Raw genomic sequence first — 14,483 nt, forward strand, 5'->3', positions numbered from 1 at the left:
CTTGAGGTACTCCTCCTTCCCAGGTCAATTTTTAATGTAAAGGGATGATTACGGACAGGAGTAGCATATATATGATAAAGAAACCTGAAAGGCTATTGTATCCCCCTCCGCCAGCTCTCATTTCCCTTGAATCACGTGTGATCACTGAAATTCCCTCAGAAGTAGCAGGCGCCTTTCCAGCCCTGGCCATATAGGTGTGCGTGCGCGTAGCTGCTCTTTTCACACCTCTGCAAGGATTTCTGCTGCTTGCGGCAGGGGTGAGAACATGACCTGCACCAAACCATCTCACAAGGGGATAATGCACCCGGAGAGTCGTCGTTTCTTCTTCCCAATAAGCAGGAGACTAGAAGCGTGCAATTTCTTGTCCCAGGGAGCTGGAAGTTCCCTTTCTTCCTCTGACAGCCAACCATGGGGTTTAGGTAATTATCTTGGTACAAAATACTCCAACAAACTGTAATTAAAAAAAAAAACCGCAAACCTTGTTCTGTACGTACACGCTGGCCATCTCATGATCTTTATTTCCATTTCACCTGCTGCTGGAGTTCCCCTGCAAGGAGCAACACCTTTAATGAGCAGGTGGCAGAGCAGTGCCTGGCCAGACCTGTGCTGTGTGTCACAGCAGGGGCTCCCGCCGCCCTGCGATGGCATCCCGCTCTCATTTTCAGGAGCAGGAAAGCAGTACCTCCAACTCCTCGGTTTTTAGAAACCTGTTGCAGAAAATACAGTGTTACCATTTTGTTCGCAGTCATAGAAATGGCAGCACCCAGGGATGGCTGGATGGAAGCTGCGAGGCGGGCAGGTGTCAAGCAGGTTCTTTTTACACCCGCGCCAACAAAAAATCCCTGACCTGCAGTCAATGTGCTTGCACTTACCAGTCCCTAATTTGCTGCTCGCTGTGGGCAAATTACAGCTCTTGTGCAACCAGAGCAAAACCCCAGGAAACTATTTGTAAGCGCTGCCGAGATTTACTCGGTGTTGAGAAGAGCAAGAGAGAGATTTTGTCAGGGTAAGAGCATGGAGCTGAGCAGTAGGGATGCAGAGCCAGCAGCCAGGCTAGGAAACACCTGCAGACCCGCGGAGCCTCCCCAGGGCTTGCACAAGAGGAAGCGGGCCGTTATAACTTGTCAACACTCAAACTCTGGTAGGAAAGAATTCCCTATTAATGTAGGCATAGGCAAGAGCACAAAAAAAATTAAAGCGAGACCAAAGGTGCAAAGTTAAATATTTCATTGTGAATTGGCTCCAATTAATTGTCAATTACGCTCCAGCAATTATCAATTAGTTCCGCTAAGGTCACCTGGGCAATTGCAGTTTGGCCTCTCTATGGGTATGCGTTAGTTTGTGCTCACGCGTTACCCTTTCATTTTAGACAAACCCCCAGCTCTATCTGAGGACGCGGAAAGAGGGAGCAACCTAAGGCCAGGTGAATACCTATGGGGCTGGGGAGCATCAGCCCACGGCAGCGGCAAGAAGCCTTCTGTGCTGCGCTCTATCCTTCGTCGCCCACACACCGCTCAGGTCCTGCTCTGCCAGCGTAAGCATTAATTTCCCCTGAGGCTTTACGTGGGGCTCACTGTGTGCTCGTGGGTGGCCTGACCACCGCTTGCTTACGAGCCAGGGGAGCTCTTCCAGCACCTGCTCGGAGGGCAGCAGGTGCTGCTTTATCAATGTACTTCTCCTGCAGAACTGGAGGTGAGCAGGGCACAGCTTTGCACAGCAGCTGAGGATGCTCAGGGCTTCTGCAAATCAGGTTTTTCAGTACCCGGAAAAAACCTGAGGAGCTCAGAGCACTTGTGAAAAGCACAGGTTAAGCAATTTACTGACTCTCTAGAGGGACTCGGTGGTGAGAAGAGTGGGAATCTTTCAGCCTTGTGGTGGGCTGGCTTGGCTCCAAAATGTTTTGCTAGTTCCTGCCCTATTGACTGTGTGTCTGCCAGTTCCCACTGCCGCCGAAATATAACTTCCTCATGCAACAGCCCCTTCGCTGTGCAACTCTGATTCATGTCTGCAGCAAGCTCCTAAAGGAGATACTGCCGAGCAAGTCCTTCTGAAGCCTTTTAAGGTGGCAAATTTGCATGGACCTTTGCAGCGCTGGGGTGGTAAGGAAGCCATCTCCTGCCAAGGTAAAGCTGCGTTTCTGAGCTGCAGATGCAGGAGATATTTTTTTAAGAAATAGTTGATAGGCATTTTTTTTTTTAACCAGGTGCAGAAGCAATGCGTTTGAAAAAGCAGCTGGCTATAATTATCCTTTAGCAATGCATCCGGTGGTGGTACATGCTGCACACAGGAGATCTTGGCCAGCACAGCTGAAGGCGAGTAAAGTCAGAAGCTGCTTTGAATACACGGTCGGATCACGCACGCCTGGCAACTTTCACACGAAGTGTCGTTGCAGTTCTCTCTTTTAGTACGATGCTATATTGGGCTGAGAAGGGATTTTTTTTCTTAACTGTGTAGTTCCTCTTCTGGGAGGCTGAGCAACTGGCAGCGAGCATCAACCCTGGCCACTGGGAGACGTAGGACTGGGTGGGAGGGTGGGGGAGAGCACAGGAGCGAGGAGGGGGAGCCCCGGAGCAGCCTTGGAGGCTGTTTTGGAAAAACATGCGGTGTCTTGCAGCTACCAAACCCACGACTGGTTGCAGGCCTGCCGGTGAGGCTGCTCCACTGCCCGCCATGCCATCTCTCACACCCCCAGCACAAATCCAGTGCTGTCTTTAGTCACCTGGCATTTTGGGGGTCTGTCAAACAGATTAACGCCTGGAGGCAATCTGCATATCTACCCCTGCCAGGATGGCGGCGAGGAAAAAAAGCCTATCTCTTTATCTGGAAGAGATACAGGGCAGTCGCTCAGCTTGCGAGGAATAGGCACATCTTGGGAGAAATACTTTCAGCCAAGCCCAGAGGTGCCCACCCACAGCAAATACCCTCCTGGCTACCACATCCTGTTCCTTTAGACTCCAGCAAGCGAAGAGGAAAGGTCCTTCCCAGGGTTTTTGCCAGGAAGATGCATATCCCTGCGTCACTCTCCCTGGAGTCACTGGCAGGCGGCTAGCGGGGTTGTTTATGTTATCCCAAGGCAACATCCAACCCCTCTCCCTTCAGCAGCACTAAATGCTATTGTTTAACCCCCCCCCCCTTCTCCCCCCCGTGTGCACCAGCTTGCTCACGGACGTGCTCGCTTTCTTTTCAGCCCTGTTACATCAGCAATAAGCTATTCTAGTCTTTATTCACCTACTAATGAATTATATATTGATAGTACAATAGAAGCTCTCTGCATCGGTGGGCTGGGCTCTCGCTCTCCCACATGGCATCTCACAAAGCGCAGCTAAGCTCAGCTGTGGCTCAGCCCTCTCTGATGCCCTGGGAAAAATGAATGTTCACTTTCCGGGCTCAAGAGCTGAGACGAGGGAGCGCCTGGGCTGGATGGGGAAACCCGCTCGGGTTTGCTCTCCCTCTGCCGTAGCTGCGGTAGGAGCCAATGCTGTCCTTCCCCACTGCCCCCCCCTTCCTCCTCCTCTTTATATAACCTGACCCATCACCATAGATATGTTGACATAAATATTTAAAGATGGCAGAGACACAGACGGGAACCATTTGTTGAGTTTATTAGAACCAGAAACTTCAGACGCAGCTACAGGTCTCTGCTTGCCACATCCTCCCCCCCAAGCCCCCCGCCGAAGGCTCTGAGGCAAACGTGACCCCCCGGGCTATCACGGTGTTTCTGCTGAATTTGCAGAGCCAGGCACGGGGATTTTCGGATGAGCAGGCGCCAGCCACTCCTGCTGGGGCACAGAAAAGATGTTCTGGAGATGTCCCCTTAGAGACGTGGATAAGATTCTTAATATTATTTTTTCTGCTCAAAATGAAGGCATTGGCTGGCTCCCCAGGGTTGCAAGTGGGGCCTCTTCCCAGGCGATGGAGCTCCACCTTCCCGCTGCCCTAGGCCAGTCCATGCCCTGCAGCTTGTCCTTGCTCAGGTCCCTGCCTTGGAAAACAGTATTGAGTGGTGTTGGCTGCCTAGGAAGTTATTCTTATGCACTCTGGGACTATTAGCCTCCTGCATCATGAATTTCTGAGCTTCTTTTCATGCATCTCCAAAATGTCCTATTTAAAGATTTTTGGTGATGCTGCTGTTGTGGTTTTTGTTGGGGTTTTTCTACCTCCACAGGTAAATTAGAAATCCAGGCTATTTCTGTCATATTCTCCACAGAAAATAAGATGCAGTGATTAAAAGCTAACTAGAACCTCACCCGCAAAATGACGTGCATTTTATTCCCACAGTTTGTCCATCATTTTTGCGCTGGCTGTGAGGAGGGCAGGGGGACTGCCATGCAAGCCTAAGCCATGCAGCTAGAGTATCACGTTGGTGGCCATCCCGCAGTCCCCAGCAGATGAGGGACTCCCATCTGCTCTCCCAAATCTCCTGGAGAGCCTGGGTTTTAGGTGTTTAGAGCCTGCCTCGATGCTAATCGTTTCACACCCTGGTCGCCAGCTCTCCAAGGATGCATACGAGGTGGGGAGGACACGAGTCTGTCCTCTTCTCTCATTCCCCTCCACTTTTTTTTATAAAACACAAGGGGTTTTTGAGGCGGAGCTGCTGGAAGGCTGGTGGGCATCTCCCTGGGAGAAGCAGGCTCCAAGTCCCGGGGCCTGGGTTCGTCGAGGCTGGTAAGGCACTGCCTGCTAAACCCGGGGCTGGGAGGCAACTCGAGCCGCATCTGCTCTAACGGTCCCTGGTGAGTCATACCCATATATGCCAGCTACGGCAAAACCCACAAGCATGACCCTGACTTTTATAAACAGGTTGACAAAAACCACCCCAACAACCCAAGCCTGGCAGACAGAGGAAAACCACTGCAAGCGCCTCCACTCTCTGCTGCTTCACCCTGCCTGCAAAGCCGATTGCAAAAGCAAATTCAAGCTCGGGCGCAGGTTTGGGTTTTTTATTTGGCATTTTGGGGCTGGTTTTTTGGGTTTTTTTTATTTTTTTCGAGTTTACTTTTCTCTTTCAGTGATGCAAGGCTTGGGAGGTAGGTAGCTTCTTCACAGACCTGTCTGCAGCTGGCTGCTATGTAAACGACTATGCATCAGCGTGGTGCACTGCTGAGCACTCGAACTGAGCCCATCCTCCTGAAGAGGGAAGTCATCAGCCCTATTCATTGCACTTACACTCGATACAGGCATGTGACACCAATACATGAACTGAATTTGTGCGAATTAGTTTTACTTATTTATACAGCAGCATTTTATAAAGAGCTGATAAAGCTGCTGAGAGTCTTTGAAATGCAGTTCTGGTACTTTATGGACTGTACAGCAAGTAGTACGGCACGACAGATGAATATACAACATCTGAAATCATACGTAATCTGGGAAAACAGTATATGTTATCATGACACTGTGTCACAGTGGTGATTTTTTATTTCCTGTACATTAAGCTCAAGGTTTTCAAACACACCCAGATGACCTGCTTAAAAAAACCCCAACCAACCAAATATATTTGGACAATGCTTGAAATCCTTTTCCACTTCCAAGTTTTGGAGAGAACTTAGTTGGTACAGCCAGATGGGTGAACCCAGTTTACACCCAGTAGGCTTTAGCCTGTAACTGGAAGCTTCTTGATGTAGGAGATGGTGGGGCTGTGCCCCTGCTCCCCCTGCCAGAGCCACATCTGTACCTGAGCCCTGGGCAGCACATGCTCCAACACAACCTGAAGGAAGGTCCCAGGAACGCGACTGTGTTAGCTCCAAACCAAACAGTTTGCTAATACAATTTTTGGAGGGTATGAAAGGGTTTATTTCTCGTTTTCTGTTTTCCTTCACTTCCCAACATAAAAGAAAAAAAAAGGCAGAAAACAAGAAAAGAAAAGCAACAGTGACAAAAAAAAAAAAAAAAAGCAATCCCGAGCTCCCTAGAAGCAGTTTCAATGTCAACTTTGTGGCAGTGATTGCAGCTGGGGTTGCCCACTCTCCAGTGCGCAAAAGTTGATTTGAGAGTCATTTTCCTTCATAGCTGGTGGGGCTGCTGCGGCTGAAGGCCTTATCAGTTTGCAGCGGGTTCCTTCCTTCCTCTCCCTCACACAGACTCTCCAAGCGCCTCCGAGAGTTTTTCTGGGAACAGCCACCTAAGTGCATGAGAGGCTCCTTGGTTCATGCAGCCTCCTGTCTTCAACCTCTCCGTTTGTTTCGGGGGGGTGGGGAGGTGGGGTGGCTATATTTTTGTTTTAATATTTATAGCTGGAGAGGATGAAGGTGCAGAAAAAAAAAGATGTGAGGATGCTACGGGGTAGCAAGTGAGCAGCTTCGGGATCCTGCCATTATCCTTTGAATTGATCAGCAGGAGCCACCCAGGATTACAGCTATTGCAGTGACGAGATGGGTCGTACTAACAATTTGGGATAGCAGTTACATGCATAAATAGCCTCGTGAACCTCCGGCTTCATTGGTAAGGCTGGATGAGTGAATGTGGCTTAGAGACAAAGGGTTTATGCATCCATGGCAAGCCCGCAATCGGGGACGTACTCAGCATAAGTAATTGGGGAATGGGGCCAACTTCTATTCATCCCCGGTCCCCGCCGCTGCGGAGAGCTGTGGGCTGTTGCTGAGGGGCAAAGAAGGGTTTGATGAACACGACGGACCCCTGGACCAACTCATCCCCGAGGGCAATGGGATGATTTTGGAACAAGTTGACTCATTTTCAGCATACACATGTAGGAAATGTGTGCTTAGCTGACAGCACATTCCTGCTTACGGGATGAGTGGCAGGGAAGATGCCATCGAGTGTAAAAGTGTTTGGCTCGGAAGCTGCTCCCTGAAATGCTTTCGCTAGAGGAAAGCGCCTGGGCAGAAAGAGGGCAGGTTTCCATGTACGACCGCTGCAGGCGGGCACCGAGTTCATATTTAGCATGGTAAGGTCCCGACCTTTGCTAGAGCTGCTGGCTGCTGCCTTTACCAGAAGTCCTCTTATGCTCTGATTATGCGACTTACTATCCTGCCCCTAGAAGAAGCGAATGAGCTTGCTGGAAGCATAATGTGGGCTGAGAGCAATTTATATTTCTAGGGATGAGCAAGTGGGCCAAAGTGGGTTTCGGCCAAAAGATTGGGAAATTTCATTGTGCTTCTCTTGCACAGCTTTGGGGTTTTTTAACTAAAATTTCACTAAAATTTCTAAGCCATGATGTGAGGCTTACTTGAACACTTGACATGTGTGACACAAATCTCTTTGGTGGGCAGCCCTGAAGCCTCCCCTGATGCTCACGCGACCCAATAACCAAGGGAAAACATTCTGAGTGGTTCTACTGAACTTGATGCAATTGCTTGCAGTAATAAAGCCACAAGCTTAAGCAAAAAGTGTCTGGCAGATCAGAGCTTAGGATACAATAGGAGGGGGAAATGAATGAGGAAATGCTTCTCTGAATTTCAAACTCCGAGTTTTAATGTAAAAATCCTTTTTTCTTTTTTTTGGGGGGGGGGGGGTCCCTCATGGATGCACCCTAAAACTTCTGTATTAGAAATACAAATCCTGTTGCATCCTACACCCGTTCACAGTGGTTTCCCCCTGCACCCCGGGCTGCCTGGTGAGGTTTAGGGGACGACGGTGAGGTTTAAGGGATGGTGGTCAGGTTTAGGAGGTGGTGGTGCTACAGCCCCCCAACACCCGCCCCTGCAGCTGCCACTTGCAGGTAGGAAACTCCTTCCTGTGACCTGCCCCTGGTAGGTGGGAAAAGGAGGAGAAAAAGGGGAAAACAAACAAACAAACAGGCACACACATAAAAAAGGAAAAAAGAAAAAAGGAAAAAAGAAAAAAGGGGGAAGATAACAGAAAAAAGGAAAAAGGGGGGAAGGGAAAAAGCATAAAAGGAAAAAGGAATAAAGGGGGGAAGAAAAGGGAAAAAAAGGGGGGGGAAGCAGACGGCCCCAGGTTTCGGGAAGGGGGGGGCGGTGTGTGCCGCCCCCCCCTTCCCGGAGCGGGGGGGCGGGGCGTGTCTGGGGCGGGGGCGTGTCCGGGGGCGGGGCGGGGGGTGTTATCTCCGCCCGCGCCGCCCCCGCCGCCCCAGCCCGGCAGCAGAGATCAGGGCAGGGAGCCGCCGGCACTGCCGCCCGCCGCCATGGGGGTGGAAGGCTGCACCAAGTGCATCAAATACCTCCTCTTCGTCTTCAACTTCATCTTCTGGGTGAGCCCCGGGCAGCGGGGGGGGCTGGGGGGGACTGAGCTACCCCTGCCCTTTAAATAACGGGGCTCCAATATGGCTCGTCAGCCTGCGCCTGGTTTTAACCTCTTTCCCGTCCCTTCCCCCCGCCCCCCCCCCCGCGTTAAGACTCGCTGCCTGGGATATGCCTTAGGGGTTGCTTTTTTCAAGGGGGGGGGGGGCGCTGCTTGTCCTTTGCGCTTTTTTTATGCATGCGTGTATATATTTATTTATTTGCACATGTATATCTATTTATATATCTGTATTTTATAGAGATATAGAGAGAGAAAGATGTTTATATGCACCCTTTCCGAGCAGAAGCGCGGGGGGTGCCTTGCTCCCGGGTAGGGGGGACAGAGCTGGGGTGGGGCGGGGCGCCGCAGCGGGTCGGTGTCCCCTCCGAGGGGTGCTGCCCCCGAACCCCCTGTTGCTGTGGGTCTGCCCTGGGCAAAGCGGCGTTCCGCAGCCAGCCGAGGAGGGAGGGAGGGAGGGAGGGAGGGGTGCTGCCGGGCAGAGGGAGAAGAGGTGCTGGCCCAGCCATCTGCTGCAGAGGAGCCGGAGAGGAGAGGGTGTTCCAAAAAATATGGGCGATTGAGGCTGGATTTGCTCTCCCCACCCCAAGAGCTGGCAGGGAGCGGCTGGGGCTCGACGGCCCTGGCATCGTGTCAGGAGCCGGCCTCGACGCCCGTGTTTGGGTCGTGCCCGAGCTGGGGACCGCTGCCTCCACTGCCGAGGAAGTTATTTTAGGATGCAGATTTTACCCCGGCTGGAGAGGTTGCCTTTCCTGAGAAAGTTTCTCATGAAATAATCCATCCAGACGTGCCGCTAATTTAGCAAAAAGCAGCATATCCCAGTTTCCCTCCAAACCAGGTTTGTCCTGGTTAGAAACACCCTCTGGCAGTGAGGGGCTGGCATGGCAAGAAACGCTCTCTCCCTGCTCCTGTGCCTGGGAGCGATGAAATGTGCCTGAGCAGGCTGCTTTATTTTTTTAAATAGGCTATTTTCCATTCCCCAAAATGCTGTTTTTCTTGCAAGCAAGCCCAGCCCCACCCCGCGGAGGCAAGGCACCGCTTGCTGAGCGTTGGCTGCGTGGTCAGGATGCGCCCCTTGTCTGACACCCTGCTCTGTCGTTGGGGAATTTGGGGGTTTTCTTAACGTTTTCTTGCAGCAGCGAACGCGGCAAGGAGAGCTGGAGAGGTGGGGAGGGGAGCAATGCCTTCCAGAGCAAACCCTGCCTCGGCACCGGGAGCTGCTCTGCCTGGCTGGAGCCTGCTGCCTTCTCCCCGGGGGTGCACGGTGAAGGTCTTTGCGGGGGGGGGGTCCCCACTTCTGGGAGGTGTAGGGCTTAACCGTTGCGTGGGAGCGAGCGCTGTCAAATCCGGCCTGATTTCAGGCCTCTTCCCCTTGTTTCTGGGTATAACACTGACCAAGGGAGAGATGACGAGCTCTGACGACAGCGGTGTTAATTGATACCTGATGCGCTGCCAGCTGCAAGATGAATGCGGGACAGTCCTGGGGTTTGGGTTTTTTAACCTCTTCTTCCACCCCTAAAAAGGCAGGACAGAGGCGGGTAGGCTTTTCTCTGAAGCGTTGTTCCTTCCGAGTTATCACGCTTCTCCTGGGGCTTTTTCTTCCCTTCTGGTCCCAATTTCCTGCCATTCTTGTCGCTGAAGCCGCCGGGTGTGGATGTGAGGGAGGAAGGGTCTCCCTGGCGGCAGGAAGGATGCCGGGGGCTCTGCACAGCTGCCGCTTCTGAGCAAGCTCGCTCGCTCACCCCAATCTGTGTTTGCAAAACAGCTTATCTTTTATAAACGGGAATTTTGCTTCCCAGAGGAATAGCCGAGCCGTTTAATTTCCCTGTTAGGACTTTTGGTGCCTTGCCCTATGTCTCAGAGGGAGCCTGATGCCCGCTCCCCATGAGCATTGAGGGGGGAGATGCTCCAGCCCCTCCCAAGGAGGGGTGCTTGTGAGCTGGGACCCACCGGCTCCCCAAAACACCTCCCAGTGCTGGGCTTGCCCTAGAACCACCTCCTGTGCAGATGGGGAGCCAGGGCTTCGTTAGAATTAGTGATGCTTTCTGTGAGGCTGGCCAGCTGAAGGGTGGTTGAACACCAGGTCTTTATGGTTTTCAAGCCCTTTTGTGTTGTTTTTTAAACCAGTAGTCAAGGGGACTTTTAGGTTTACTACCAAGCAAACGCAGTTAGCAGCCAACCTTGCATCCCCAGCTGGGGAGGGTTGCCCTGGTTGCCACCAAAGCGCGAAGGTCCTTTTCACAGGGAGGCATTTAGAGGCTGGACAAGGTGCTGAGCACCCTTGCTGCAGGGTGGCTGCGTTGGGACCCCAGCTCTGACCCCAGGGAGGTGCGAGACGGGGCATTCGCAGCCCTGTGGTCCTGCCAGCTGGTTAGCATGCAAGGGCTGCTGGGCTTCTCGTGCTCATTTGCTTACCGTTTGCCTTGTGCCCGGCCAAGGTCGGGCGCTGTTGATGAAAACAAGCAGGAGACAGAGCCCAAAGTTTGGCAGGCACCACATCGCCCTGCACGGGAGCTTGCTCCGGCACCCGAGGGGAAGAAAGGAAGCAATTCTCAGCCTTAATGGTGTTAACAAATAAAAAAGAAACTCCGATAACTTTTTAAAGTAGCCCTGCTGTCCTGTTGGAATGTAAATAAACTGACACCCCTCTGGCTTTCCCCCCCCCCCCGTTCCTTCCCCTGGCAGCACAGGGGGAGTTTCACAAAGCCACTGTGTTGAAAAGGAAAAGGAAAAGGTGGCCTGGCTGCCAGCTCCCTGGGCTGCCTTGGCAGCCCCCTCTGCCCGAGATGTTTCGGTTTTATTTTATTTTTGAGGGGTTGTTTTCCTTTGCTCATGCATTTTTGAGAAGAAGATGCCAGGGTTACGTGCTTGGTCCAGGGTGGCTCTTGAGGAGGGAGCAGCAGCCACTGCACGGACCATGCGTACAAACGGGTGCCCATCCCGGGAGAGAAAGGGTCCCTGTGTGTTTCACAGTGGCATCCACCTACCAAAGCAGTGGAGGAGGCCACGGGCAGCACCTGGGAACCTCACCCAGTTAGCAGAACACGGGGCTGGTGAGACAAAAGCTTTGCTGTGCTGCAAACTTGTCCTGAAACCTTAGGGTGGCCAGCGGCAAGGGGATGCTCTGCTTCCCTGCCCTGTGAGAGGGAGCAGCACCAGTACCCGTTCCTGGGCAGTTTTGCTGGTGTGATGGGCAGTCCCAGCTCACCTTGCAGCCTGGAGCAGGGCTGGGCTGGGCACATGGCGAGGTGGAGCGGCTTCTCCATCCCAGTCTCAATAGACAGTCGGACTTCGACTGTTCTCCTGAATTATCCAAATCTGATAGCAGAGCTCAGTGCATGGGGCTGAACTGACCACTGCTGCAAAGAGTCCCTGGAGAGGCCGAAGGAAGCCAGAGAGCTATTTTAAAATGTAATTAAACATAACCAAGGAGAAATTGGCTTGCTTGGAGAAGGATCGCCTAGCTTATTAGCTAATACAGCCCGTGGCAGCCTTCCAGGTCTAGAGCACTGCTGACTGCCCTACCAGAGAGTTGCCTAATTAAAAGGAAGAGCTTACTCCTAATGCCATTTTCCAGGTACTGCGTAACTCTTTTCCCTTGCTTGTGTTGAGGAGATGTGGTGTAGTTGGGGTGCAAAGTGGAGGAAGGGCAAGAGCAGAGGGAAGGCGGAGGTGAAAGTCTGTCTCAAGAGTGGTGATCGGAAGGGAAGTGGGGTGGAGTCGTCGAGTATTTTCTTGTGCAACACTGGAAAATCTGTCAGCTGTCCCCTGGAGTCCACAAAGCGTGCACAAAGATACTTGGCTTTGGTGACGAGAGGTGACGGGGAGGGAGGTGGCAGTTCTCTGTGGCGGTGGTCCCACAGCGACAACTCCACCGAGTGGCTCATGACCCTCCCGATGTGACGAGGAGGGCGGCTGGGTACTGCTGTTCACAGGTTTAAACCCAGAATGGAAGAGCTGGTGGCTCATGTGGCGTGCAGCTCTGAAGCACAGGTTTGAAATAACTCTCTGGACTAACAAAGTAGCTTGCATTTTGTTCTGGGTGCAGGCTCGCACTGAGCACTGCTGAAACACTACTAGCGATAGGAGCTAGCAGGCTGCTCTGCTGCGGAGCGCGGGGTTTGGTTTGGTTATTGGTCTCCTTGGGAATTGCAGAGAGCCTTGTGAGCAGCAAGGATGTGATGCTGGCCCAGCATCTTCTTCTACTGACTTGGGTTTGATATCCTGGGACAATGTACACGCAAGCGTATTTCCACGTGTGTTTGACCCTGCAGCTATTTAATGCTGTCTTTGAAGGGCAAGGGAGAGGTTTTCTCAGCAGGCTCAGTATCTGGACCCAAGTTTTCCTGCTGATGGCTCTCTGGGATGTGTTTCGGTGCTCTATGTCAAGTGAACACAGTCTTACCATCACCTACGAAACCTCTTCTGAAGTCTCTGCATACAGAAGGTCATTTAAGCAGGTCTTTTGAAGAGACCGGTGCCCTGCCCTATGGGGATACCTGATTTCAGTTAATGGGCTGAGCTGCAGTCGCAAGGAGGGAGCATCGCTGGCGGCTGGAGGGGGGATTGCTCTGTTTTCCCGAGGTTATTCTTCTATCAACCACTGTAATGCTCGTCTCCTGCAAGAGCATTAACCCATGGACAATGCCTTGAGAAACACTTTGATCCTGTACTGTGCAAGTGCCTTTCACTCTATTATTAAAAAGGGAAAGCAGTTGTATTACCATTGTAGTTAAATGCTTATGTATGGGGCCAAATTAATTTTAAAGCAGTATCTGAAATTGTTTTCCTCTCCGCCGAGGGCGATCAAACCCTGCTGGTAGATGTCAATGTATAGTGATACTTCTATCCGCAGTGGGGATCAGGCTGCGGCAGGCGGTGAGCAGCCTGCAGGCTCGGTGCTCCCCGTCGGAGGACCCCAATCCTGGATTTTGATGCCGTATTCCGGCTCTCCTCCCATCCATCAAGCTCTGTTTGGCCTCTGGCGTGCCGCTCCTCCGGGAGCGTGCCTCTGGAGCTTGTTTTGAAAAGCCCCGCAGTGTTGTGAGGCTGGTAACTATAGGCACCAGTGGAGAATTTCACCCCAGCCGGCAGCTCTATTAATAGCCACTGCTGGGAGCGGAGCATGGGCTGCAGGCTGCCTTCGTCCTCCTGCCCATCGAGCACGGGGCTCTTCCCAAATGCCCTTTCTGCATCTCCTGGGCAGGCCTTGCCTGCAAACTTGCATCCTGACCTTTGGCGGCTGTTGAGTGTGATCGCCGCAGGAGGTGGCAGAAAGACGGCGCCTGCGCTTTCCAAGAAGAGTCCTCGCTGCAGTTTGAAAGTGCCCGCGCCGAGCTTGGCGGAGAAGCTCTTACGTTGTCTGGCTGTCAAACTGCAACCACGTTTGTCTGATTTAGGTCGCTTCCCCTGCTTATGCTGCCCCCAAAAAGTCTTGCGAGGGTCCTGATGCGTTGGTGCTCTGGGCCATCCCACAGTCTACCCCGACAAGCAGTGCGGGGGTGACCTGTAGCGCTTCTTGCCTTAAAATTTTAAGTGAATTTTTGGCATGAAGTCCCGCCATTGTAACATGAAGACCGTCGCAGGATCAAACCAAAGATCTCAGGTTCGTGGGCTGCTGTTCAGCTGTCAGCCCCTTGCTGCACTCCAAGCCCTTTCAGCACTTCCACAGGGCGCATCTATTTGCGGTAGAAAGGAAATTCAAATTCCTCATTCCGGGAAGCGAGGTGCGGGGAGCGGGCAGGCTCGGCGCTGCCTCTATATGGGTGCCTGCCACCAAGGGTCGTGTGCTCCTCTCCTGCCCACCTCGGTCCTCGAGATGGTAGTGCAGAACCTGTTAGGTCCTAGTACACATCTTGAAAGGGCTTGTATCGCCCTTCCAAAGGTAATTTTCATCAAGTTACGAATCTCTAGCTACTCGCTTTTTCCCCCCACTCGTGCTGGGTGCAGTGACAGAGTGATGTTTTGTTATTTATGCTGTCCATACTGGAGAATAGGGTATCTGCTGCTCCACCTAGAGACTGACAAATGACCTGGGAGCAAAGCATTCGACCCCAAATTAGCAATACATTCCTGGCTGCATGATGGGCTTCTTCCATGGCAAGATGCTTCACCTTTGGCAAGCTGTTTCATCCTTCTGTGCCCTGGTTCCCCACGCCTAAAAGGAGGGGGATTCGGTCTTACTCGGTCTCGGCCGCTTTGCAGGTTGTGCTGGAGAGGAGCCGTGGGGAGCCCTGGCTGGGCTCCCCGAGTGGGCTGCGGGTGCTATC

At 52.5% G+C, this 14,483-nt stretch overlaps 1 protein-coding gene across 1 annotated transcript in view; it reads left to right on the plus strand.

Moving 5' to 3' along the window:
- Positions 1-8,019: 8,019 nt before the first annotated feature.
- The window catches only part of CD81 (CD81 molecule), a 35,420-nt gene continuing 28,956 nt past the window's right edge, over positions 8,020-14,483 (plus strand). The window contains exon 1 of the mRNA XM_052811846.1: positions 8,020-8,167. Within this exon, the coding sequence (XP_052667806.1) occupies positions 8,102-8,167 (66 nt within the window). The 5' untranslated portion in view covers positions 8,020-8,101. The remainder of the gene's footprint in view (positions 8,168-14,483) is intronic.

This window comes from Harpia harpyja, chromosome 16, assembly GCF_026419915.1.
Source record: "Harpia harpyja isolate bHarHar1 chromosome 16, bHarHar1 primary haplotype, whole genome shotgun sequence".
Taxonomy (NCBI): Eukaryota; Metazoa; Chordata; class Aves; order Accipitriformes; family Accipitridae; genus Harpia; species Harpia harpyja.